Source organism: Triplophysa dalaica, chromosome 19, assembly GCF_015846415.1.
Source record: "Triplophysa dalaica isolate WHDGS20190420 chromosome 19, ASM1584641v1, whole genome shotgun sequence".
Taxonomy (NCBI): domain Eukaryota; kingdom Metazoa; phylum Chordata; class Actinopteri; order Cypriniformes; family Nemacheilidae; genus Triplophysa; species Triplophysa dalaica.
Window position 1 is genome coordinate 18,406,689 of NC_079560.1, and position 26,537 is coordinate 18,433,225.

General features: G+C 42.8%; 1 protein-coding gene across 5 annotated transcripts in view; it reads right to left on the reverse strand.

Annotated features, from left to right (window-relative positions):
• The window catches only part of csf1rb (colony stimulating factor 1 receptor, b), a 113,700-nt gene that overhangs the window by 41,225 nt on the left and 45,938 nt on the right, over positions 1–26,537 (reverse strand). For 2 of the 5 annotated variants that reach the window (XM_056730296.1, XM_056730295.1), the window contains exons 13-20: positions 25,619–25,729; positions 22,693–22,828; positions 10,213–10,274; positions 10,022–10,128; positions 4,195–4,317; positions 3,832–3,943; positions 3,615–3,714; positions 3,430–3,535 (exon numbers count right to left, since the gene is read on the reverse strand). In XM_056730296.1, coding sequence (XP_056586274.1) covers positions 3,430–3,535; positions 3,615–3,714; positions 3,832–3,943; positions 4,195–4,317; positions 10,022–10,128; positions 10,213–10,274; positions 22,693–22,828; positions 25,619–25,729 — 857 coding nt within the window. Of the gene's footprint in view, positions 1–3,429; positions 3,536–3,614; positions 3,715–3,831; positions 3,944–4,194; positions 4,318–10,021; positions 10,129–10,212; positions 10,275–21,994; positions 22,048–22,692; positions 22,829–25,618; positions 25,730–26,537 lie in introns of those variants that run through there. The other 3 variants (XM_056730297.1, XR_008904629.1, XR_008904628.1) reach the window with 3 other exon arrangements.

Here is a 26,537-nt window from a genome sequence, read left to right on the forward strand (position 1 = left end):
CCAATCACATGACACGAGGTTACCGGGTAGGAGGGGCCTAGACGGGTGAATCGCGGAACGAATCATTTGAGAGTCACTCAAGAAGTAAGGTACAAATAACTGCATATAATTACGAGATTAAAGTGTTTTTACACATTGTATGTAGATAAACGTGTTGTTGGACACTCGATTACCCAAAGTAGGGCCTAAAAAAACATAAGTTACCTACACTTTAAAATAACCCAACGCTGGGTTTGTCCATATTTGACCCAGCGTTGGTTTACCAAAATAACCCAAATGGGGTTGTTTTAACCCAGCCTTTTTTTAGAGTGTACAGAAGGTGTAAAAACACTAGTATGTCATAATAATAGGTACTTGTTCTTACCTTACTTCGTGACTGACTCTCAAATGATTTGTTCCGCGATTCATCCTCCTATCTGCTTGCCTAGTGTCATGTGAATGGTCAGATGGTGTAGTCTTGCTGTGATTGGTCAAACGCGTTTGTAACGAGCAAGGTGGGAGGAGAGCCCTGAGGGATTGACGCGAGTGATGATAAAGAGTGTCAGCTGTGTTGCACGGGTATCGCATCTCTTTGGAGGAGATCGGAAGCATAAAAGGACGAGCGACTGGAGAGTACGAAGAGAGAGAACCAGGCCTAGATTTTATGTTATGGTTTATTATGTTTGTGTGGCCGGCAGTCGACCGTGCAGGAGCTGCCGTCATTTTACTTTCTTTTTGTGGTTTGTTTATTTTTTATTAAAAGTTGTTAAACGTTCGCCGATGACCGCCTCCTTCCAATTCCTTGAACTTGTTAAAGCGTTCATCATGTGACGCAAATGGAACGCCTACCATCATTGCTGGATAACGGGTTACAGGTTATATATTATGTATAGTGTATAGATAGAGATGGCGTGGATTTTACCTTACCAGTTTGAGCCCTAGTCTGATGAAAAAACATCCAAAGACGATAGTAGATAATAGACGGACGATAATAGATTGAACACTTAATTTAGCCGAGTTTATAGCTAAATAAACAAAATGTAATACCCCGGAAATAACGGTACATGTTAACCTTAGCGTTAAATGCATTAGCTAAACACAGACATAAGGTACACAAATATATCTTGAAGTTCAGACAAAAATAAATAGTCACACTTACAGGCTGTGATTCAGTGGAGCTAACAGGTCCAAATAAGGTTGGTATTTTCCCCTGTTTCAAGGATAGTCTTTAAACACATTCTGCAAACGCGCCAAGATTATTGTAGCAATCTTCAGTGAAATGATGCGCGCACAGTAAACCCTGGTGTTATACTCCTTTAGTGTCATTTGAAAATGAATTGTATTCATTGTTGCCTCAGAAAGTCTTCCTTTGGTAGTTTAAATAAGATGCACTTAGTTTCACACAGAGGCGGAGCAGAGGCGGAGGACACAGAGGGTGTGTCCACCTCACATTTTATTGGGCAGTTTAATGATGATTGACATCTCATTTCACCACTTGCTGAAAAAGCGACCGGTGCCGTGCGCAGCTTTCAAATGAATCAAGGACGAAAGTGATGCGAGTAAGAGAAGACTAATGACAATTCGCATATCAGGTTAGTTTTCAGACAAGGCATCGGGATTTTGTTTTTAAAGTGAAACAAGGCATCATTTTTAAAGTGAAGTCGCTGTATGAGTAAACACGAATGTTGGCGCCAGACGGGTTGATCAGATAAGAGAGATCGGTTCCCGATTTAGCCTAAACATTTTGTTTAACTTTACATTTGTGCTAGTTATATACACATAAACAGTGCAGTGCCAATACATTACACTATTTTCCTGTTTACTTAATGTAGGCTAACGTCAGCTACAGCCACCACCAGTGTTTTAATGTTTAGCTAACTTTGAAATTCTCAAGCTATTTATCTGGTCGTGATACTCAAATCATAAAGGGCTAATAAAATACAGCTAAGTTACCCCATAGTACGGCCAGCCATGTAACGAATCTAGTGGTGTGTTACGAGATACAGATCTGACAATTCATGGTATGTGAATATTTTTTTTTAAGCCAAATCACGTTACAAACACCAGGTTAGGTAAATTATTATTTCTCTATTGATGCCAGGTTAGGGTTACACCTAGAGATGCGCAGATAAGCTTAAATGTCACCCACATCCACTGCTTCAAATAAATCATCCGCCCGCCCACACATATACTTTTCTCTGATATAGATATCCGCACCCGACCCGGATCCGATCGTCACTTTAATTACTCAGTACATTTTCTAGCAGTGTCTTTGTCTGTAAATGCTTAAATCTAATCTTTCGATTTAGCACACACATGATGTACCATATAAGAGGTACCAGTCTGGCTTTCATATACATACATGGGCTCACAGTCGATGAATATTACATACCCAGCACTTGATTCATCCTTGTAAAACGCTCCCACACGGTACTTTTCTTTCCTACCTTTTGTTTTGTTTTGAATTTTCCCTTTTTAAATTTCTCTCGGATCTGTTTTGCCTCCATTTCTGCTTTAAGAAATAGACCGTCCTCTACCGCCGCCACGTGTGCATTTCTTTTAAATTACTGCAAATTAGCGCCTGATTAAAAATGCATTTAAAAAATATTTGTATATGATATCATCCACCCGCGACCCACCCGCAATTAATCAGAATGTATTTTTTTATTACCCGACCCACCCGACCCGCGAATCATCCGCAGCACCCGCGGATTTAACCGCCATCCTCCCATCACTATTACACACTGACTTTCTATCATGGTCTATGGATCCCCTGAAGTTGCCTTGGCCACCCCATGTGAAAAACTCTAGCTCCGCCACTGGTTTCACAACGTAGAACACAGGTTCTAGACATGATACACATGCATCACGAACGACCGACAATGTTTTGGGGGAGGTGGGTGTAGTTTTCGCGGCAGTCCAAGCAAAACGCAGGCGGGGACTGTGTCTAGTTACTGCTTTTTGCCAAATATAGGCCTATATTATGAAAGTATGCGATTTTGGATTCACCCATTGTTCCGGGAGGGGATCATGGAGGACTACTGCTGTTAATTTCCCGTTTTGTCTTTTAAAAAGCAGAATGGAAACTGGCCAGAGCGGGTTTTACTTTGGACTTGGCTTCGTTAGGGTTTTGTTTTATTTTGTTGTCTTACACATACAACATTACTATGTTTGTTTGTGTATAATTCTTTTCTGTTAAGAAACTGTTTTTGTTATGTCTTTTTTGAGCCATGGGGCATAACACCTTTCAACCCCTTAACACACACACACACACACACACACACACATTAAATGTGTATATACAGTATGTGTATGTTTATATGTGTGTGTGTGTGGGTTAGCTGTTCACTTGGATTCCAAAAAGAATATATATGAATAACTAATTTATACTTGTATAACCCTTGATTATTTAAAATCAGAAAAAGTGGCTTCAGTTGTGAGACGAATCACCTGATTGAGTTCCTTTGACAGTAACGTTGCAATTTGCTCACTGATGTTGCCAAAGGTCGGACGCAGAGTTGGGTTCAGGGTCCAGCACATTTTCATAATTGTGTACCTATAGGAGGTCAAACCTGAGTCACTTGCTATTAATGTATTACTTTATTTTCCTCAAAACTTACAGTTTCTAAACTTACATTTCGGGATGTGCAAAATCTGGTTGTGACATGTGATAACCCTCTTTAATCATCTTGTAGAAATGTGCATCAATTACAACATTTGGATAAGGAGTCATACCTAAAAAAGATAATAAAAAACACTGTAGTAAAAATGTATTTCCATATTTGTGGAATTATCTTAATTATAATCATTGACATCCATTTCTAATAGGTTTCAACAAGTATTTGAACTTGCCTAGGGAAAAGATCTCCCACAAAAGAATGCCATATGACCACACATCACTTTGCACGGTGTAAACACATTCAAAAATACTTTCAGGTGACATCCATTTTACAGGGAGTCGTGCCTGAAAACATCAATAAAACAAATTATTGAAAAATACTTTCTAAACACAAAACACTTGAAATAGCAATTTCATACAATTATTAACTGCCTGTCTGACCAATCCATAGTAATGGGGGCTTTTTTATTTGATTTGAGTTCTAACTAGTCACTGGCTGATTTATTCAATGAACATTGTTCACCAACAAGTGGTTCCATTCATACTTTTATAAATGTACTTTTATAATTCAAACAAAACATATTCTCAGTACTTACGTTCCCCTTTACCACATAATTTAAGTCATTCATGATGTCTCGTGCCAGACCAAAATCACAGATCTTGACTACTTTGCAATCTGTTATAAGAATGTTCCTTGCAGCCAAATCTCTGTGAATACACTAATCATAAACAAATTCATTATAGTGCATTATAGACCAAGCACTTACCAGGAACACCACAACAAAAGCATTTTTGAAACACTGTTTCTCATTTAGGGTTGAGACCATTATAGTTGTACCATTATATGGTGTTCTTGTACACACTGCAAACACATATGTTCAAACAGCATGTAAAATAAATTAGTCATTATAGGTTTAATTTTTGGAAGGACTGGCAAACATTTGTGATTTCAAACCTAAAGCTGCACATCAATGGTATTGTGCAGTATTTCATTTGAGATATTGTTAATAATATATAATAAAACTTAGATAGAACGTTTTTAAGATACTTTACAGCCCTGTCCCCATTCATTCAAGGGAACACTCCAACAATTATTATTGCTTTAAGTGTTATGCAAGCATGAGAAAGAAATATATGTCTGGCTTCATAACTGATTGAAATTTGTCTTTCCGTACAATTATGTGGAATACCTTCAGTGGACAGGCATGTGACTATGATCTGGAAACATCCTGGACTCTAAGCTTAGACCCTAGACACAATAACTGCATGTTTTAAAACTATGACTTTGTGCAAGGCTAAAAGGTACAACTGTAATGGAAGCATGGTAGGTTTTAAATAAACAACTAGCAATTACAAGTGTGATCTGATTACTCTAGCTGATTTGATGTCCTCTGTGGTTGCATGGAATCTCAAAAGGAATACTAAATTTTTTCCACAATGACAACGTATACCTCTATGTAATAAACAGTCTACAAATAACTAAGAAATAGTCTCTGTTATGTCTGTAACCTCAGTTCCCTGATGGAGGGAACGAGACGTTGTGTCGAACCGACAGATGGGGATCGCCCTTGAGAACCTATCAACTCTGACTACTTCACAAGAGGCCAATGAAATTTGGCTAATGAAATTTGCATGCCGGTCTCTGCCCCCGGATATCCGGTATAAAAGGAAGACGGCGTGCAGCATTCATTTACCTTCTGTTCTGAAGAGCCTCTCACGACTGCAGCAAAGAAAAATATGTGTTTTGGCGAACCGACAGATGGGGTTCCCATGGAAAACGCCACAACGTTGTATCGTGTCACAATCCCTAGCGAAGCGACGGTAACAGGCCTGGGCATGTCAGCACGAGGCTTTCGCGAAAATGTTACCTTCCAGTGTGATGGTCGGGGATCCCAGCGCTTTCTTGGAGAAAGATCGGTATGCCCTGACCGTTAACCTTTCACGGACGTAGACCTTATCTCTCTACTAGCGAGAGGCTGTCCGGATCGGATATCACCGGGTGAGCGCAACTTCCTTAATTAGAGATGCTGCAGAGGCCACTTCCTACCAGAGGGTAGGAAAATAGTGGATATAGACATGGTCTCGCCGTTTTGGGAGATTGCATGGGACATGTGGACTGAGTAGTTAACCGCGAGGTGGAGGTCGACCTGGGGGAGGTCATGGGTGACCAGGGGTGGGAACAATTCATGAGGATACATCAGATGGAACAGCCCACGGATGGGGTGTTACAGACCTCCGGTAGCACTAGATCTGGTTAGAGCTATCTGTGATAGTTCATATGTTCTCCCGGCTTAAGGGGGAAGGCTGCTCTGCCCAGCCGACCCCCAGGGGGTGCTTGCTTAGTGATGGATGGGATGCATGTCCTTTGCCACGTGGTGGGGAAGAAGGGAGACAGATAGCACACTGACCTAACCTGCTGGAGGGTGGGCATGTGCTTTCGCAGGCATATGCAAGTCCTATATGTTGCCATGCTGGATGTGGACTGACACCAGTTTACGCAAAGGTTGTAAAACCTTGCGAAGGTGTTGGGCGTAGCCCAACCCACAGTTCTGCAAATGTCTGCGAGAATGGCTTCTCTAGCCAGTGCCCAGGAGGTGGCTATACCCTGTGTGGAGTGAGCCCGCAATGCCAATGGGCACGGTAGATCTTGTGATCGGTATTTCGTCATGACGCCATCCACGATCCAGTGCATCAGTCTCTGTTTGGAGACAGCCCTCCCCGTCTGCTGTCCTCCGAAACAGACAAAGAGCTGATCAGAGCTCCTGAAGCTATGCGTGCGGTCTAAGTAGAGGCGCAGTGCCCGTACTGGACACAACATGCACAGGGTTGGAGCTTCCTCCCCAAGGAGGAGCGCCTTCAAGTTCACCACTTTTTCCCGAAAGGGAGTAGTCGGAACTTTGGGCAAGTATCTGGGCCAGTTTAACGTGAGAGTTGCCAGGCCCAAATTCAAGGCAATCCGGGGAATGCTTGCAGGTCCCCTACCCTCTTGAAAGAAGCGAGCGCAGTCAAGAGCGCCGTCTTACTAGAGAGGAGAGGAAGATCAAAACCTCTGAGGGGCTCGAAGGGGGGCTCGAACCTCTGAGGGGCTTGAACCACATTATGGTCCCAAGAGGGTATGGAGCGGAGACGAGGCAGATTCCTTCTTCTCGCGCCCCTTAGGAACCTGATCAGGTCGTGCTGCCCTAGAGACTTTCCATCAACTGCGTTGTGACGAGTGCCGATAGCAGCTACATAAACTCTCAGTGTGGAGGGGGAGATGTTAGTCTCCAGTCTCTCTTGTAAGATGGACAACACGATCCCGATCGAGCACCTCCGTGGGTCTTCTTGTCAAGAGAGACACCAGGGCGAGAAGAGGCGCAATTTATAGGCGTACAGGCGCCTACTACATGGAGCCCTACCCTGGGTAATGGTCTCCACCACAGAGGGGGTAGCCTACTCAGGATTTCCTCGTCCCATCCAGAAACCAGACATGGAGGTTCCAGAGGTCTGGCCTGGGATGCCAGAACGTGCCCTTCCCCTGAAAGAGCAGGTCCTCTCTTAGGGGAATGGGCCAGGGGGGAGTCGTTGTCAAGAGTATTAGCTCCGAGAACCAAGTCCGGTTGGGCCAATATGGCGCAGCTAGTAGCACTTGGTGCTCCTCTTCCCTGAGCTTGCACAGTGTCTGTTCAATGAGGCTCACTGGGGGGAAAGCGTACTTCCGCTTGTCCCGCTTTCAGCTGTACGAAAGGGCATCTGTGACGAGAGGAGCCTTGGACAGGGAGTACCAAAGCGGGCAATGGGTGGTGTCGTGGGAGGCGAACAGGTCTACCTGGGCCTGCCCGAACAGCATCCAAATGAGCTGGACAGCGGGGGGGGGTTAGCCCCTGTTTGCGAGGCGTACACTGACGAGAGAACGCATCGGCTGTCTGGTTCAGGTTGCCCGGGATGTGCCATACGCCTGCTGCCGGTTATCACCTTCTCATTGGAACTCGACTATGTAGTCAGTGTTGGAGAGGTCACATGTGCATCAACCAGAGGGGGATTAACCCCATCGAGGACGCCATCTGTCCCAGGAGCCTCTGAAATTGTTTCAGGGGGACCGCTGGCTGCCTGAAGTGTTTCAGGCAGTTCAACACCGACTGGGCGCGTACTGCGTACAGTCGCGCTGTCATGGTGACAGAGTTGAGTTCCATACAGAGAAAGAGGAGGCTCGGCAACAGGGAGAGCTTGCTCTTTTCTCGGGTTACCTGAAGTCCCTATCGATCTAGGTGCCGGAGCACAAGGTCCCTTTGTGTACACAACAGATCTTGCGAGTGTTCTGAGATAAGTCAATTGTTGAGGTAGTTCAGAACCCGCACACATTACTCCCTGAGGGGAGAAAGAGCGGCTTCCACGATCTTCGGGAACACCCGTGGACACAGGGACAGACGGAAAGAAAGGACTCTGTTCTGATATGCCCGCCCCTCGAAAGTGAACTGTAGGAACGGTCGTTGACAAGGGTGAATAGAGACATGAATGAAAGCGTCCTTCTGGTCGATTGAACCAGTCCTGACACCTGATGGATGTTTACATGGGGCACAACCCTACGTCTTTTCTTGGGAACTATGAAGTACAGGCTGTAAAATCCGCTGAACATCTTGGCTTGAGGGATGAGCTCGATGGCCTGTTTCGCCAGAAGGCTGGTTACCTCTGCCCGAAGTACGGGAGGGTTTCTTGCAAACGGGATCGAGTAGCCAAGACGGACTGTCCTCAGTAGCCACCGACACAGTGTGGGCAGCTCTTGCCAAGCTCAAAGGGACTGAGAGAGGGGGGACCATGGAGACAGTATGCTTCACCATTCCCACGGGGGGTGGTTCGTCGGCTGGCGGAGCAAACCTCACCTCGCAGGGAGGACCCCGGAGAAAAGATTGGCTCTGCAGACTGATGACGGCTGCAATGTCTGTTCTAGCCAAGACGGGTGGTCGGGTTGCCAAATATTGTCCAGTGGAGTTTGAGAGTGGCTGCGAGGGTCACCCGAGGAGAACAAAACTCTTTTTTTTTTTTTTGTATGTACCGTCCCGTCCCGTACCGACCGATCAGAGGCGTGGCTGTGATGGTCGGACTCAATGTTGTTCTCCCTGGGGTCTTCCCGTCAGGGACGCTTCTTCGGAGAAGGTTGCTGACTGGGTGGAGGTTTCCCCCTCGACCTCCTCTTCCGGGGTGCAGCATTGGCTGTGGGCACAGGAACAGGAGTCGATGTCGAAGAGGGCCTGGGCTGCTGGGAAGCAGACATCGGACGAGATCTCAGAGGCCTCTAGGCGGCCGAGTCGCGGTGAGGTAGAAAATGTCTAATAGCCTCTGTCTTCTTCTTCACCATCGAGAACTGCTTAGCGACTGCACTTTCCACCTGGGGGACATCGACGTAGCCTTTGGCTGCCCCACCATCGAAGGGAAGTTAGGGAGCTAGAGCTGGTCTGACTGGAGCGTGCCGTAAGCGGGGCGCTCCAAATCTTACACAGCACCTCATGCATCTCCGGGAAGAATGGCACCGGGGGTGGGCGCAGCATGTTAATGCGCTCAGACCCCAGGAACCACGTATCCAGCCGCGAGCGCTGGGGAGGAGGCAGTTGGGTACACTGAAACCCAATGGTCGTGGCTGCCTGGGCTAGCATGGTCGACATCTGGACGTCTGATTCCTCCTGAGCTCGACCCCCCTAGAGGGGGAGCTCGGAGTCTTCAGTGTTGGATGCTAACAAGTCTCCCTCCGAAGATGCTGCGAGCGACATCTCATCATTGTCACGCATCGTTTCCGAATATGTGGTTTGCCACCGTCGGTTGGGGAACGGTCAGATGAGTGAGGTGGGTTCCCCATATCACCAACAGTGCTAGCCTTAGCGGACAGCGGGGCCTTCGTCACAGCCCGGATAGCAAACGAAGTTGTGGCTGGTTCCCGAAGGAAGACAGCCACCTGTGATCACAACGTCTGAATTACCATCTGCCCGCAGTGCACCTGATGCAGCTATCGTGTCGGTCCCGCTCCTCGATGAGGGTGCCGCACCCAAGAGAACAGCGGGACATGCCGCGCTTCAGAAGTGCTCAGCCCATGAAAGGACTTTTTGGAAATATCTCTGAACACCTCTGGAGCCGCCAAGACACCCAGGGGTGGGTCACTGCAGGATAGGGATGATCCGCTGCTTCACGTCGTAGATCCGGCAGTTGCTTTTAAGTTTAATTTTTAAACTGGATGTACTCATGAGCGATGGCTTTGAAGAACAAAAGGTAAATGAATGCTGCACACCATCTTCCATTTATACCAGATATCCGGGGGCAGAGACCGGCATGCAAATTTCATTTGCCAAATTTCATTGGCCTCTTCTAAAGTAGTCAGAGTTGATAGGTTCTCAAGGGCGAACCTCATCTGTCGGTTTGACACGACGTTGAGAGACCGACAGAAAGGGAAGTTACATTTTTAGAGGCAAGGAAGTCCATTCCTTGTGACACCTGATAGGAGAACTTCAGCAAATTAATATTATCCAACGTCCATGTTTCCTCCATTCTTTCATTGCAGGAGCCTAAGTACAGACAAGTGCAAACATTTTAACATCGACTCCAATTTTTAGCTTGTAATTTTAAAGATACTTCTGTTATTACTTTACCATGAAAAAGGTCATTTGATGTCTTTGTTGATTTTGCATTTTGGTAACCAGTACTGCTTTTACTGAGAGAGAAATTTTTTATAATTAAAATAAAACACTTGCCACCAGGTAAGTTATCACATGATTTTCAGTTATTGTTCATTTAAAATTGCTTTTTATTCCACATTGGACATAAGGGTCGAATAAGTCCTAATGCTGGCAAGGTTAAAGATCTCAATATATTCAAATTGTTGAGTGAACAGGACAGAATACAAACAAACAAGAACATAGGATACCCACAAGACTCAACATAAAACTAACAGTTCATACAGATAACAAGGAACACAAAGGTTTAAATTAGGGCTGTCAAACGATTAATCGCCATCCAGAATAAAAGTTTGTCTTTACATAATATATGTCTGTGTTCTGTGAATATTCATGTTGTATTTATGAACACATACACATGCATGCATTTATTTCAGAAAAATATATAATACAAATAAAAAAAAACGTTTATATTTAATTTCAATTATTGGTTAATATAAATATTTCCTAAATAGACAGTATATATATATGTATTTGCATGTGTTTATAAATTCAAAATGAATTGGCACAGTGTACAGACACAGACGGGTATTACGTTAAGATAAACATTTATTCTGGATGCAAGCCCCTGTGTCATTACAATACTTACTAAATAAAATAAAGTGCCTGACCAATAAAGACTTTAATGAATTATATGTGGGTGCAGTTTGCATTCTGGCCATACAACATCCCCTGATCCACTGCCCTTCACATGTTGTCATGTATGTTCATTTCACCTATGATGCACCTACAACAACCACTTAAATAATATACAGAGGTGTGCAGAGTGATTTTCTTTATATGGGTTATGCTTTGGCGCTGATGCTCTGCATAGGGTTTTACATGTGATAAATGCAGGGAAGTAGTTAGGCTGACGGAGAAGATTTTAGAATTAGAGTCTCGCATCCAATCTTTATTTGAGGATAGTAAGAGTGTAAGAACCGTAGAAAACACTTCGGATGCGAGCAATGTTAGCGCACACAGCTCGGTTCCGGTTGAAAATCCCCTGCAGCTGGGAAACTTTGTGACGGTGAGACGGCATAGTCGCAGGACAAAACATCACTCAACCGTTCCGATTAAAGTCTCGAACAGGTTTGCCCCGCTCAGTGACGCACCGACTGAGAAACCTGCTGAAAGTGCCCTAGTGATCGGTGATTCTATTGTCCGGAACGTTAACATAGAGACACCAGCCACAATAGTCAAATGTTTACCGGGAGCCAGAGCGCCTGACATCAAGTCAAACTTAAATGTGCTGGCTAAGGCTAATCGTAAATACAGTAAGACTGTTATTCATGTCGGCACAAATGATGTTAGACTCCGTCAATCGGAGATCACTAAAGATAATATTAAAGAGGTGTGTGAGCTCGCAAAAACGATGTCAGACACTGTAATATTCTCTGGCCCCCTTACTGCTTACCGTGGTGATGAGATTTATAGCAGATTATCATCACTAAATGGCTGGTTGTCTGAGTGGTGCCTGCAGAATAATATAGATTTTATAAATAACTGGAAGAGTTTTGAGGGCAGACCTGACCTGTTGAAACGAGATGGTCTCCATCCCTCCTGGGATGGGGTTTCCCTCCTCTCTAGAAATTTGGCACACAGTCTTAATAATGCTAAAGTCTGACTACCTAGGGCCCAGGTCAGGAAGGAGACAGAATGGCTTAACCAACTGTCTGCTTGCCGTCTCGCGTTACAGAATACACAAAATATACAACATGTAATAATCCCTTCTTACAAACAACATAAAATAGAGACTGTGTCTGTCCCCCGGATTAGCAAACATAAGATATTGCGTAAACCTCTTGAAAGTAATTTAATAAACGTTAAACAAATCAAACATGAACAAAATACAGATAATCAGCTGTTACGACTCGGATTGCTTAATATTAGATCTCTCTCAAATAAAGCACTTTTTGTTAACGATTTGATAATCGATCATAAAATAGACATGCTTTGTTTGACAGAAACATGGCTAAAGCCAGATGATTTTATTACTCTAAATGAATCCGTTCCCCATGATTATTACTATAAACACGAGCCTCGTCTAAAAGGTAGAGGGGGAGGTGTCGCTGCACTTTACAAGAATTCTTTTATTACCTCTCAGAAGTCTAATTTTAAGTACAGTTCTTTCGAAGTCATGGTACTTCACGTATCGACACCTAATACTAAGGACAAAACATTTTTAAAATTTATTCTAGCTATTGTATATAGGCCTCCAGGGCACCACACAGATTTTATTAAAGATTTTGGTGGGTTCTTATCAGAACTAGTACTGGCCGCAGATAGAGTCCTTGTCGTCGGTGACTTTAATATCCATGTAGACAATGATACAGATGCCTTGGGACTGGCTTTCAAAGACACTCTTAACTCCATGGGCGTTAGTCAACATGTGTCAGGACCCACTCACCTTCGTAATCATACTTTAGATTTAATACTTTCTTATGGTATAAATGTGGACGATGTTAAAATCGTTCAGCAGAGTGAAGATATTTCGGATCATTATCTGATATTATGTTTGCTTCAATGGCCTACGGCTGCAAATCAAACTCCTTGTTACAAATATGGTAGAACGATTACTTCAACTACCAAAGATGCGTTTCTCGATAATCTGCCTGAATTGTCTAAAATATCCAGCATGAGTAATAACGTTGACGATTTTGACACTACTATTGAACATTTTAACTCTACTTTCTCGGAAATATTAGACACAGTTGCTCCTCTGCGTTTAAAGAAAATTAAAAATAGCAGCCCAACACCGTGGTATAATGAACACACTCAGACTCTAAAAAAAGCATCCCGTAAAATGGAGCGCAACTTTAAGAAAACGAATTTAGAGGTATTTCGTATAGCATGGAAGGATAGTACTCGAAATTACAGGAATGCAATAAAAACGTCTAGATCCGCCTACTTTTCAACACTAATAGAGGAAAACCATCACAACCCTAGGTTCTTATTTAACACCGTGGCTAAATTAACAAAAAATAAGTCGTCATCGACGTCAGATTCTGATTATCAGCATAACAGTGATGAATTTATGAACTACTTCACAAGTAAAATCCAAGATATAAGAGAAAAAATTATAACAATGCAACCTGTAGTGAAATCCGCTGAACAAACTAACTACAGCACCCCTAAGGAGAAATTGCAATTATTTTCTACAGTAGATCACGATGAACTGTCTAAAATCATTAAATCATCTAAATCATCAACATGCATGCTAGACCCTATACCTACAAAACTACTGAAAGAAATGCTCCCCGAAATTATAGATCCTCTTCTTAGTATTATTAACTCATCTCTGACATTAGGACATGTGCCTAAAGCATTTAAGGTGGCTGTTATAAGGCCTCTTTTAAAAAAAACCAAACTCGACCCCAAAGAACTAGGGAATTACAGGCCTATATCGAATTTACCTTTTATATCTAAAGTTCTGGAAAAAGTAGTTTCAACTCAATTATGCTCCTTCCTCCAAAGGAATGACATTAATGATGAATTCCAGTCTGGATTTCGAGCATGTCACAGTACAGAGACTGCTTTGATCAGAGTTACAAATGATCTGCTTTTAGCGTCTGACCGTGGCTGTATTTCGTTATTGGTGCTGCTAGACCTCAGTGCTGCATTTGACACCATTGACCACAGCATACTTCTACATAGACTCGAAAATTACGTCGGCATTAACGGAATAGCATTGAAATGGTTTAAGTCTTATTTATCCGACCGTTTTCAATTTGTAGCAATAAACAATGAGGTGTCCCGCAAATCACAAGTCCAGTACGGTGTACCACAGGGCTCAGTCTTGGGACCCCTGCTCTTCGCATTATACATGCTACCTCTAGGAGATATAATAAAGCGACACGGAATTAGCTTTCACTGTTATGCTGATGATACTCAACTTTATATTTCCTCGATGCCTCATGAAACCCAGCAGTTTCATCGAATAAAGGATTGCATAGTTGACTTAAAAATGTGGATGAGTAACAATTTTTTACTACTAAACTCGGACAAAACAGAAGTGTTACTTACTGGACCGAAAACTGCTATGCGTAACAACCAAGAATACTGCTTAACGATTGACGGTTGCTCCATAAAATCCTCGTCATCAGCTAAGAATCTTGGCGTTGTATTTGACAGTACTCTCTCATTTGAAAGCCATGTCGCAAACACCTGTAAAATTGCATTTTTCCATCTTAAGAATATATCTAAATTACGTCATATGCTGTCACTGTCAGATGCAGAGAAATTAATTCATGCATTCATGACATCAAGACTAGATTACTGTAATGCACTTCTAGGTGGTTGCCCTGCGGGCCTATTACAAAAACTGCAACTGGTTCAAAACGCGGCAGCTCGAGTTCTTACACGTACAAAAAAGTATGAGCATATAACCCCGGTTCTGTCAACCTTGCACTGGTTACCTATAAAGCATCGCATTAACTTTAAGATCTTGCTTATTACCTATAAAGCCCTACATGGTCTAGCGCCGCAGTATTTGAATGAACTTCTATTGTATTACAGACCACCACGTACATTACGCTCTAAGGGGTCCTGTCAGTTGGTAATACCTAGAATTTCAAAATCAAGTGCAGGTGGTAGATCCTTTTCTTATCTAGCGCCTAAACTTTGGAATATTCTTCCCTGCACGGTCCGGGAGGCAGACACACTCTGTCAGTTTAAATCTAGACTAAAGACTCATCTTTTTAATCTTGCATACACTACATCTCCATAATATTAATCCTCAGAGGATTTAGGCTGCATTATTTAGATCAACCGGAACCAGGAACACATCCAACAACAAATGATGTACTTGTTGCATCAAAGAGTGCAGAACAGTACTCTACTCTCAGCCAGTCTTGTCTCTTTGTTCCAAGGTTACCGCAGGATGCAGTTCATGCCCAGACCTGATGGCAGAGCTGAGAATGGGAAGCGGTGACCTGACAAGTGCTAAGAGGATAGAGCTGGATAAAGGACGCGACAACTTTGTTTTTTTCTACAACATTTCAAATGCTATTAGATTGTTAATGATAATCTTTAATTTTTATATTTTTATTAAGCCTTGTTGTGCAAGCACTGATGAGCTTGTGCAGAGGCAGCAGCTTTTGCCAGAGGGGAACTGGAATCCCCTGGTTGGGCCTGGGTTCCCCTGAGGTTTTTTTTCTCGATGGGAGTTTTGGGTTCCTCACCACCGTTTGCATATTGTTTTGCACTATCTGCCTGGCCGGGGGGGCTGCTTTAGAATTCATACTTGTATTAAATGTGTCTCATGTACAGCTGCTTTGTAACAATGAAAATTGTAAAAAGCGCTATATAAATAAAGTTGAGTTGAGTTGAGTTGAGTTGCATAGATGAATCTGAGCTCCGTTTTCATCCCATCAGGGTGCATCTATAAAGTGACAGTTGATCTGGGGTGTCCAAGGTAAGTCCTGGGGGAGTTTAACTTCAATTTGGCTCAGTATGCCAAGTTGGCACAGTATGCTGTCGCAGTCTAGCTGCGGTCTAGTGATAGAATGCCGACACGTGCTAGCTCCCTGGGTCATATACATTCGTATTGCACTATATTACAGTACCCATTAATAGCATTATACACCTAATAGAGGGGCTCGCTGCTCCTATGCGACGAGACAAAGCAACCGAACCTGCTCCCATACGCCACCCCACACCCACCAGAATACAGTTCAGGGTTGTGGTGCCCATTCGTGTGTTTGACTCTTGTCCCAATGGCAACAGCAATAGAGAAACAATGGAAAACAGTGATTTAGATTCTGTGAATTTATACAACGCAGTGACAGACACTTGAGGGAACGCAACTACTTGGCACTCGCCTAGAGTAGGGGTTCCCAAAGTTGGGGTCACAATGCTGCGAGGGCGGGGTTGCAATATGATTTCTTCATATTATTTTTTTAAATAGCATATGTAATCAATAAGTGTAACAATATATAAAAATTAAGTTAAGTTAAAGAGTTAAGAGTTAAGTTAAAAATAAAAGGAGGCAAATAAAAAGCCACCAGCCTTAGGAATTTCCACCCCTCGATCATGGTTACGTCACATTAACAATATAGCAACCACATTAGGTTAGGCGCAACGAGTCCATTTACAGCGACACGCAAAACAGTTTCGTATGCACGCAGATTGTTTTTCAGGCTTAAATTTAGGATATTCTTATTGGTCGAAATGAAACGTTGATTAATATCGACAAAAGACAACCCAGGGAGGCCAGCGGAGGAGGGCCGAGAAGTGCCGAAGTCAGAGGAGCCATCGTCTTCAGGTGGCCTACTAAAAGAGGCACATCCATCAGCACTCGAATCAGTTTCATGAAATTCGACCATCTGTAGTAATAGTTCATATTTTATGTATAATAACAATAAGTAATGAGTAAGTAACTATAAAATAATATTATGTTAGACATAGGGTGACAACCCGTCCCGTTACACCGCACAGCATTTTCTCCCCTTGTTCCGCGCACGTCGCATATTGAGAAAATCTCCCGCATTTTCATTAGTCTGTTGTTTATTAGTTGTCACATTAAGAAACTCGATCTTTAACCCAAAACGCAAATGAGACGCTTGTTTGTAACTTCGTAAACTGTGTGGCTATGAAACTGTGTTCAGCCTATGGGTTGTAGTTAGTGTATTCAAATAAAAATGATTTGAAAATCATTAAATGCATTATTTTACAATCATACATATTAAAAGAAGAACTCTTATTCATTATTTGTTTGTTCTTTATCCTTTAGTATTCTCTATTTGAGAAGATTTTCAAAGTTTACAAAATGATAACATCTTGGTTACGTATGTAACCTCAGTTCCCTGATGGAGGGAACGAGATGTTGTGTCAAGCTGACAGACGGGGTTCGCCCTTGAGAACCTATCAACTCTGACTACTATAGAAGAGGCCAATGAAATTTGGCTAATGAAATTTACCTATTGTTCTGAAGAGCCTGAAAGCTTCTCACGACTGCAGCAGAGGACGATACGTGTTGTGGCATAAGGGACACAACGTCTCATTCCCTCCATCAGGGAACTGAGGTTACAGACATAACCGAGACGTTCCCTTTCTGTCAATCTCTCGACGTTGTGTCGAGAACGACAGATGGGGTTACCTATGGAAAACGACACAACCAGTATCGCGTCTCAATCTCTAGCGAAGCGATGGTAACAGGCCCAGGCGTGTCAGCTCGAAGATTTCGCGAAACTGTAACCCAGAGCTTTCTTGTGAAAGATGGGTACAGCCCAGACCGGTAACCTTTCACGGAGGGGGCCTTAACTCTCTACTGGAGAGAGGCCGTCCGGCTCGGGTTTACACCGGGTGAGCGCAACTCTTAATCAGAGAATTAATCAGAGGCCACCTCCTACCCGCGGGGAGGGAATGGTGGCTATAGGTATGGTCTCGTCCTTGGAGGAAAACGCATGGATGTGCGGACTGGGTAGTTAACCGCGAGGGGGAGGCCCAACCGGGAAACTCATGGGTTACCATGTGTGGGAACCGTTGCCATGAGGATATATCAGACGGAACAGCCCACGGGGGGGTTGTTACTGCGTCCGATAGCACTAGGTCCGGTTAGAGCTATCTCTGATAGTTCATATGGTATCCCGGCCTAAGGGGGAAGGCTGCTCTGCCCAGCCAACCTCCGGGGGGGTGCTTGCTTAGTGATGGATGAAATGCCTGTTCTTAACCAGTGTCTGGGTAAGAAGGAAGGTTGGTGAGGTACCAGTTTCTTAACCATGTGTTTGGGTAAGAAGAGAGGTAGATAGCACACTAACCTAATCTCTTGGAGGGTGGGAAGGTGCTTTTGCAGGCATACGCCCCCCCGGATGCCAGTCCTACATATCGCCACGCAGGACGTGGGCTGACACCGGGTTTACGCGAAGGTTGTTAACCCTTGCGAAGGTGTTTGGGCGTAGCCCAACCCGCAGCTCTACAGATGTCTGCTAGAGAGGCGCTTCTGGCCAGTGCCCAGGAGGCTATACCCCGTGTGGAGTAAGCCTTCAGTGGGCATGGGAGATTCAGAGATCGGAATGCCCTCGTAACGGCATCCACGACCCAGTGCGCCAGCCTCTGCTTGGAGACAGCCTTCCCCTTCTGCTGTCCTCCAATACAGACAAGGAGCTGTCCAGAGCTACTGAAGCTCTGCGTGCAGTCCAGGACACAACACGGATGGGGTTGAGTCTTCCTCCCCGATAGGGAGCGCCTGCAAGTTCACCACTTGGTTCCGAAAGGGAGTAGTGGGAACTTTGGGCACGTATCCGGGCCTGGGTCTCAGGATAACATGAGAGTTACCAGGGCCGAATTTAAGGCAATCCGGGGACACAGAGAATGCTCGGAGGTCCCCTACCCCCTTGAGCGCCAACAGGGGGGGCCGTTTTACTCAGGTGAGGAAGATTGGAATCTCTGAGAGAGCAGGTCCTCTCTCAGGGGAATGGTTCAGGGGGAGTCGCTTTCCAGAGTATCAACTCTGAAGCCAAGTGTGGTTAGACCAGTGCGGTGTAACCAATATCACTTGGTGCTCCTCTTCCCTGACCTTGCACAGTCTCTGTGCAAGGAGGCTCCTGGGGGGGGGAGGTGTGCTTCCGCCCGTGGTCCGTGCCGAGGGGGGCCTCGGTCAGGGAGTACCAAAGCTGACAATGGGTTGTGTCGCGGGAGGCAAAGAGGTCTATCTGTGCCTGTCCGAACAGCACCCAAATGAGCTGGACCGGGGGTGGAGTCCCCACTCTCCACTCTCCACAAGGCATATACTGACGAGAGAGCGTGTCGGCTGTCTGGTTCAGTTCGCCTGGGATGTGTGTGGCCCACAGGGAGTGGATCACCAGAGTTTAGTTCCATACCAAGAAAGAGGATGCTCTGCCCTGGGGAGAGTTTGCTCTTTTCTCAGTTGACCTGAAATCCCAATCGATCTAGATGCCCGAGAACCAGGTCCCTCTGTGTGTACACAACAGATCTCGCGAGTGTGCCAAGATAAGCCAATCGTTGAGATAGTTTAGTACCCGCACACCTTTTTCCCGAAGGGGAGAAAGGGCGGTTTCCACGATCTTCGTGAAGACCCGTGGAGACAGGGACAGACCGAATGGGAGGACTCTGTACTGACATGCCCGCCCCTCGAATGCGAACCGTGGGAACGGCCGGTGTCGAGAGGGATAGAGACATGAAAGTAAGCGTCCTTCAGGTCGATTGCCACAAACCAATCCTGACACCTGGTAGATGTCAGGATGCGCCTCTGTGTGAGCTCCCTAAACGGCAGCTTGTGAAGGTGCTTTGTTTTGGGGAAGTAGACCTATGGCGTCTCTTGGGAACGATGAAGTGCGGGTTGTGACCCACTGAACATCTTGGTTTTGAGGGACGAACTCGATGCCTGTTTTGCCAGAAGGGTGGTGACCTCTACCCGAAGTACGGAGGCATCCTTGCCTCTGACAGAGGGGGAGATGATGCCCGAAACTTGGGAGAGTCTCTGGCATACTGGATCGAGTAACCAAGACGGACATACATCAATAGAAAGCTTATTTATTCAACTTTCCCACATTGACCCATACGACTGGTTTTGTCGTCCAGGGTCACATATAAATAAAGTTGAGTTGAGTTGAGTTGGAATGGACTAAATAACACATAATTTTGATAAGCTAAAAAAATATAAAATATTTTCATTCCATATCATATCACAGTTCCGTGCTACCCTTCAATGGTGTCCCACATTGTCCCACATTTAGTTTGTTGGGTGGTGGTCAGTCCACCTAGTTACACTTTGCTCTTTTGTGTTGTCATTATGTGCATTTGACTTGAATAGGTGCATGTGCCCATTTGCGCACAACGTGTGTATAGGCTATTTTAACCATTTCTGAGAACAGTGGGGGTCTCGAGTCACTGGCACTGTTATTTTGGGGGTCGCGGGCTAAAAAGTTTCGGAACCCCTGGGCTAGAGTACCATGAGCACGACATGTAGAAGAATGAAAGAACTGCGTGGTTTCCCGTAGCAAACAGCTTCCAAAACCTTAACTGAGCAGGGGCCACTTGAGAGAGGCACAGTACAGTAGGCCTACTGTAGCAGTATGAAACAAATGGATATCCCAAGGAATGCCGGCTTAGAGGGATACTTCCCCCCAAAATGGAAATCCTGTCATCATTTTCTCACGCTTATGGTGGGTTCAAACCAAATGTGAACAATCGTGTTCTACTCTCTTTATGACTTGCGGGACACGTTCGTTATTTTTGCATGAGTGACGTAATATTTTCGATTGCGGTGCCAGATTCGTGTCATCCGCAACTCCTGCTGCGAGTTTTTTTTGTGTATTTGCATTGACTTTGTATGTAATTTACTTATGCAAATCGCATAATTCGCGTTTGGTGTGAACCCTGGCTGTAGATTGTTCAAAACCTGTATAAATGTATTTGTTTTCCTGAACAGATAGGAAGAAATTTGGAAGAATGTCAGATCTCACCGACCATTTACTGCCATTAGTCAATAGGTGGTGAGATTTGACTATCTTCAGCAGAACAAAGAAATGTACACAGGTTTGAGTAAATGATGACAGAATTTTCATTTTTGGGTGAAGCATCCCTTTAAGTGTGTAACCCCTCTTCTGAGAGCCTGTGGACTTGACTGATCGTTCCAGCTCAAGCTCAGGCAATCTCCATCAACAACCAGGAGCAAAGATGGACTGCTTGTTACTTTAATACTAATTCAACTTTTTTGTTTGTTTTGTATTTCTTCCTGTAAAGCTGCTTTGAAATGATGCATTATTGTTAAAAGCAGTATATAAGTGTAATATAATTGAAGTTGGTTGAGGTGAAACAGACCCTTGTTACTGTTTATGGATAAGCGGGAAATTATCCACAGCAGCTGTGAGCGTTCGACCAATCACAACAGACTGAGAAGCGGAAACTCATAGACATGGTCAGGTACATTTTTGACACACAACTCAACTTAACTTTATTTATATAGCGCTTTTTACAATTTTCATTGTTACAAAGCAGCTGTACATGAGACACATTGACTATAAGTAAAACAACTAAGGTCATATACCTGTAAAAACAAGAAAAAGGTGACAACACAAAAGACAGACAAATGCTCCACACACACAATATGCATACATACTTACACACATTTACATTTGAGATAAAGGAGAGAGAAACACAGATCAAATATTAAACGGACTATAAATTCCTATATGTAATATTAACTATGTAAAACTTCTGAATTCTAAAGAAGTTTTAGACTCTATGTGGGTGATCACTCATAACAGACTGGAGCTTGACCAATCAGAGCGCATCGAAAAGAGAAACTTATTGAAACTTGAAAGTAAATTTTAAGTGTTTCCATGAGAAAAAATAAAGTGGTTATTTAAAAAAAACAGAGTTGAACACCTGTTAAAGACCATGAAATATTGTGCAATAGTTCATCTTTTCTTTTAAATGTAGCTCATGTGGCCTCGTAGATAGAAAAGTAAATCTTAAAGTTTTGAATATCCTGATGCATTCTATATAGTATAGAAGTTTAAAATATAATAACAAGACATGAAAAGGGTGGAGAGCCAGGAATAGGAAACAAAAAGAACTACAAAAATAGCAATAGACAAATATGGGGTCAAGCCAACCAAGGGCATAAATTGCAAACTTTCTAATGATGAGAAACGTGGGGTAGACACAAATGCACTGCCATTAAATTGTTTATAGATTTTAGCCAATAGGTGGCACTGTTTCCAAATCGTTGTGAAAGACATTACCCTCTCACCTCTACTTCTCACAGTTATCCACAGTCCGCACTCATTTAATGTCTGCATGTAACTAAAGTTGAAAACAAAAGTTGCTTTTAGTTCCTAAATTTACATTACTCAGGCTACCAGATTGAGAAATGTGCATGTTTTGACCTTTCGGGATTGATTGGAACGTTGAAAGTAGAAAAACTGGCAATTGGACAGTCAGTATACTGTAGTTCCATCCTCAGGCAAAAACCATAGGTATGCCATGGAAAGATGTTTTTTGGATAGGAGGGTAACTTAATTTGTATTTACATAATGGCCCACACAAATATGTAATTTATAATAGACACTGCAATGTTACATGATAAAATATGAATTATACATGTATTTGTACATGTACAAATTAATTTTTCAAATGATTCTATTTTAGACTTCAACTAAGATTATTTTGTGACCCTTTCATAGTTATGGACTTGCATGCTGCTTTGAATTTGGTTACAAATAGTGTGCATGAGGGAAATGTTTGTGAATTTGAAATGTGGAAAAAATGTCTGTAGCAGCTCTGGGCTTCAAAATATTGACATACTCCCCTGCTAGGGAAACAGCAGTGATTAATCACATAAGAATACAAAATAAAAAAGTATGTAACTACAAAAAGTAGTGATTACAAGACAGTTCATAAACAGACCACTTAATTAACATCCTGTATGAACATATATTTTTAACTTACACATTCTTGTAGAGGTTGGAAGTCTCAAAAAGACTATGAACGTCAAGAATATTGTTAACAAATGTTTCAGCTCTTTGACGCAAGAAGTTTAGGAGATCCCCGTGGCAGCAGTACTCTGTGATCATTAGCATCGGTCCTATACCAGTTCAAAATTCAAATATCACAAAATTGTCAATGCAATTTCAGATTATTTGTTTTAATAAATTGGTTACATGCAATCAAATAACATCTTAAAAAACAAACGAATGGCTTCACTGTAATTTATATTATTTAACTCTTTCTCGGCCAACCTTTTAAAAAATGGTTGCCAGCCAGCGCCAGCGTTTTTTAACATTTTCTCTAAATTTTGATGGCTTTGATGATTAATTTATGGACAAACAATATATCAAATGAAAGAATAGAAGCTTTCAAACAAAAGAAACTGTATTATTCTATAGTCATTTGTTATTTTTTATCATGGGTAGGTTTCCTCAAAAATGCATCACTTGATTAAACAAAATAATATAATAATAATTAAAAAATTTGGGTCAAAGACTCCACCCAGATTACACTCATTACACTCAACATTCATTACAAACAGATAAAACATATACGTTCAAGGTTCAGAGCTTCTTTGCTTTTTCCAATGGTGTGTAAGATGGCCAGCTGCTGTATAACAGTACAAACACCGATTGCCGTAATAACTCGTATTGGGAGGGGAACTTTTTTTTTTTAAATGACGTTATAACTCGTCAATGGCAGGGAAAGAGCTAAACAAATCTAATGAGTTATTCATGAGACGACTGTAGCTTTATGTCACCTGTGTCTCAAAAATTTAACTACTCCTCTTTTCTCCTCCGCCTAATAATGCTATTTTGCTGTATGAAACCCGCAACCCCATACACAGAGTGAATATTTGTTGTAATATTTGTGGTAAGGTTATATAGTCATTCACATGGGCATATCTTTATAAAGTTTGCAGATCTGTTGCGTGTAATTTGTTGCCATGCCTCTATTAATTAAACTCAAAGCCTAAGCATCCGTTTAATTCCAGACACAGCTAGGCAAAATGCATATGTATTAAAATATTAAATAAAGAGCAAATTCAGGCCCGGCACTAGGAAAGCATAACCGGAGGGGCTTTTCAGGTGGCAATATTGTGACTGATTTCCGGCTCCTTTATATTATTCACAGATTTTAGCCAGTAAAGATAATGGTGTTTTGTCAGATATGGTTACCCATACCCGAAATGTGACCTCCACATTTAATCCATCCATTTAGTAGTGAACACACTTGCTGCAAGTCGTCATGAACACATCTACACCCGGAGCAGTGGGCAGCAGTCACTGTAGCTCACAGGAGTAATTTTGCCTTGCTCAAGGGCACCTTGGTCATTACCCGTCAACACTGAGGATCAAACCCGCAACCTTCTGGTCACGAGTCCGAATCTCTAACCACTAGGCCATGAATGCATGGTATTCCCCTTGATATTGACCAGTTACAGGTGTGTTGCGGAGAGCCAATAATGCAAGTTTGGAGTCGGTACTTGACTGAGCAGCAACTTTCAGTATAGCCTTAACAGCCTCTCTCAGCCGTTACTGTTTTATTGAGGTTAATTGGGGCTGGAGTGCTGTTCTTGATGGTGAAACTCCAACTACGAGCAAATCGAATCTTTCCAGCACTGGCAAAGAGTACATGAACAGCAGTCAGAATATACCCAGTTGGTTTCCTGTAGCTCAGTGGTAAGAGCATTGCGTTAACAACGCAAGGTTGTGGGTTCGATCCCAGGGGATTGCAAATACCTATGTAAAATGTATAGGATAAAGCAATGTAAGTCGCATTGGATAAAAGTGCCTGCCAAATGCATAAATGTAATAAATGTTTATCTGGTGGCTGCAGAAGTGAGATATGTAGATCTTTCTGGTTATCAGGAAAGTTCTACTGGCAGGATCAGCAGGCCTCCACCAGTCTGCGGACGGAATCACTGAAGCCCGGCCAATAAAAACACGATCAGGAATGAGGTAAAGATCGTTGAATACCCTGATGTGCATCATGGAGACGATTCATCTCATGGATAATAATGTGATCATCTTTCATGAGTTGCCCATCATTTATGCTGTTTGTGTGTCTAACTGGCCAGTAGGCTTGAGAAGCAAGTGGGACAATTTTCTTCCTATTGGGCCATCCATCTTTATGCAGCTTCTATATCAGACAAACTTCTGGATCTGTCTGTGTGGCTTGTTAGATCATGTGCATAATGTTTCTAGCAAGTGTCTCTGCAATTACTGCATGGATTACTTTCTCCTCACTCAGTCAAGGCTCACTGCATCATCAGTCAGAATACATACTCTTGACCGTGTGTCTGCAATCGGCATCTGGTTTCCTGGAGTGTAAACAATGTCATACCTTTGTGTCATGATTCTGCCTCATCATGTCATGTCTTTCTTGGTCTTGTGGCAGAATCATGGTATGATTCCTTGTTTAATGTGGAGAAAGGCATGTTCATCCCTATTGGCGATCCATATGCTCTCTCCGGTCTTGTCTTTTTCCCCGCCCTCTTCTATTCCTCGTTATTGATTGTTTATTAGTTAATGCCCCACACCTGTCACCCTCTTGATTTCCTCCCCTTTAAATAACCCTTGTGTTCATTGTATTGTGCTCGTTCATTGCACTATTGTGCCTTGTATCCATGTGCTTACCATTTCCTCATGCTCGTGTTCCTGTTTTCGGATTATTCCGTCTTGTCTCAGTAAGTGTTGATATTAGTTCATGTCTATTGTTTGGTTAGTCTAGTGTTCAGTTCATTTCTATTTATCTGTATAATTATCCCCTGTGTTTATTCCTTTACCCCCTCGACCATGCCCCTTTTTAAACCCTTGGTGCCGGACCTGAGCAAATATAACAATTGTCTAAAGCTCTACATTATTTGGCCAACTGTTTGACTTACCTTCTTGAGTACATGCCCCCAGAAGATTTACTATGTTGTCATGTGGTCCAATATAACTTAATATTTTTAGTTCAGACATCAGTGCTTCTTTTTCTTCAAAGCAGGCACTTTCTGTTAAGTTGAGAAAAGAACATGTTAAATGTATTTTTTAATTACCTAATTTATCATTTATTTTAGTGCTGTCAATCGATTAAGAAATATTAATTGCACAATTAATCATGATTAATTTCACAAGTCATTAATGTTTTAAAATACTTACAATTTCACATTTAATCCCCAAATAAATAAAGACAGTTTTTTAAATTAAAACCTGATGTATGTACATATTTTCTTAATTTTGACATTGATTATAGAGGGTATGCATTGATGTCACTTTCCCACTTGAACACACCCCCTTGAGTGACAAACATTCAGCAAAATGGCTGCTTTCACGAGAAGACACAAAGGAACTGGACTAAAACACGCAATTTTTTGCTCAAATTAAAAGCAGTTGACTCAGTGATGTAGCTTCTGGGTATGCAGGGTATGGGGATTTGGGGCCCGCATCCAAATTTCTATTAATGAGTGTACAATACTGTAGAAAATGATTAGTGATCTCAGATTTGGTCTACCCATGGGCATATATGATTGTAAAAACGACAACACTTTGCAAGACTGTACAAATGAATGCAGGTTCGAATCTGCCTTTTGCCGACCTTTTCTAACAATTTGGCAGACCAATTCTAACACTTTTGGCTCTATACACTACCACAATGGATTTCAAACAAAACAAACAAGATGTGCTTAAACTGCAGACGTTCAGCTTTAATTTGAGGGTATATACATCCAAATCAGGTGAACGGTGTAGGAATCACAACAGTTTGCATATGGGGCTCCCAAGGGACCAAAATTAATGGGACTATTGGCTTCTCAGCTGTTC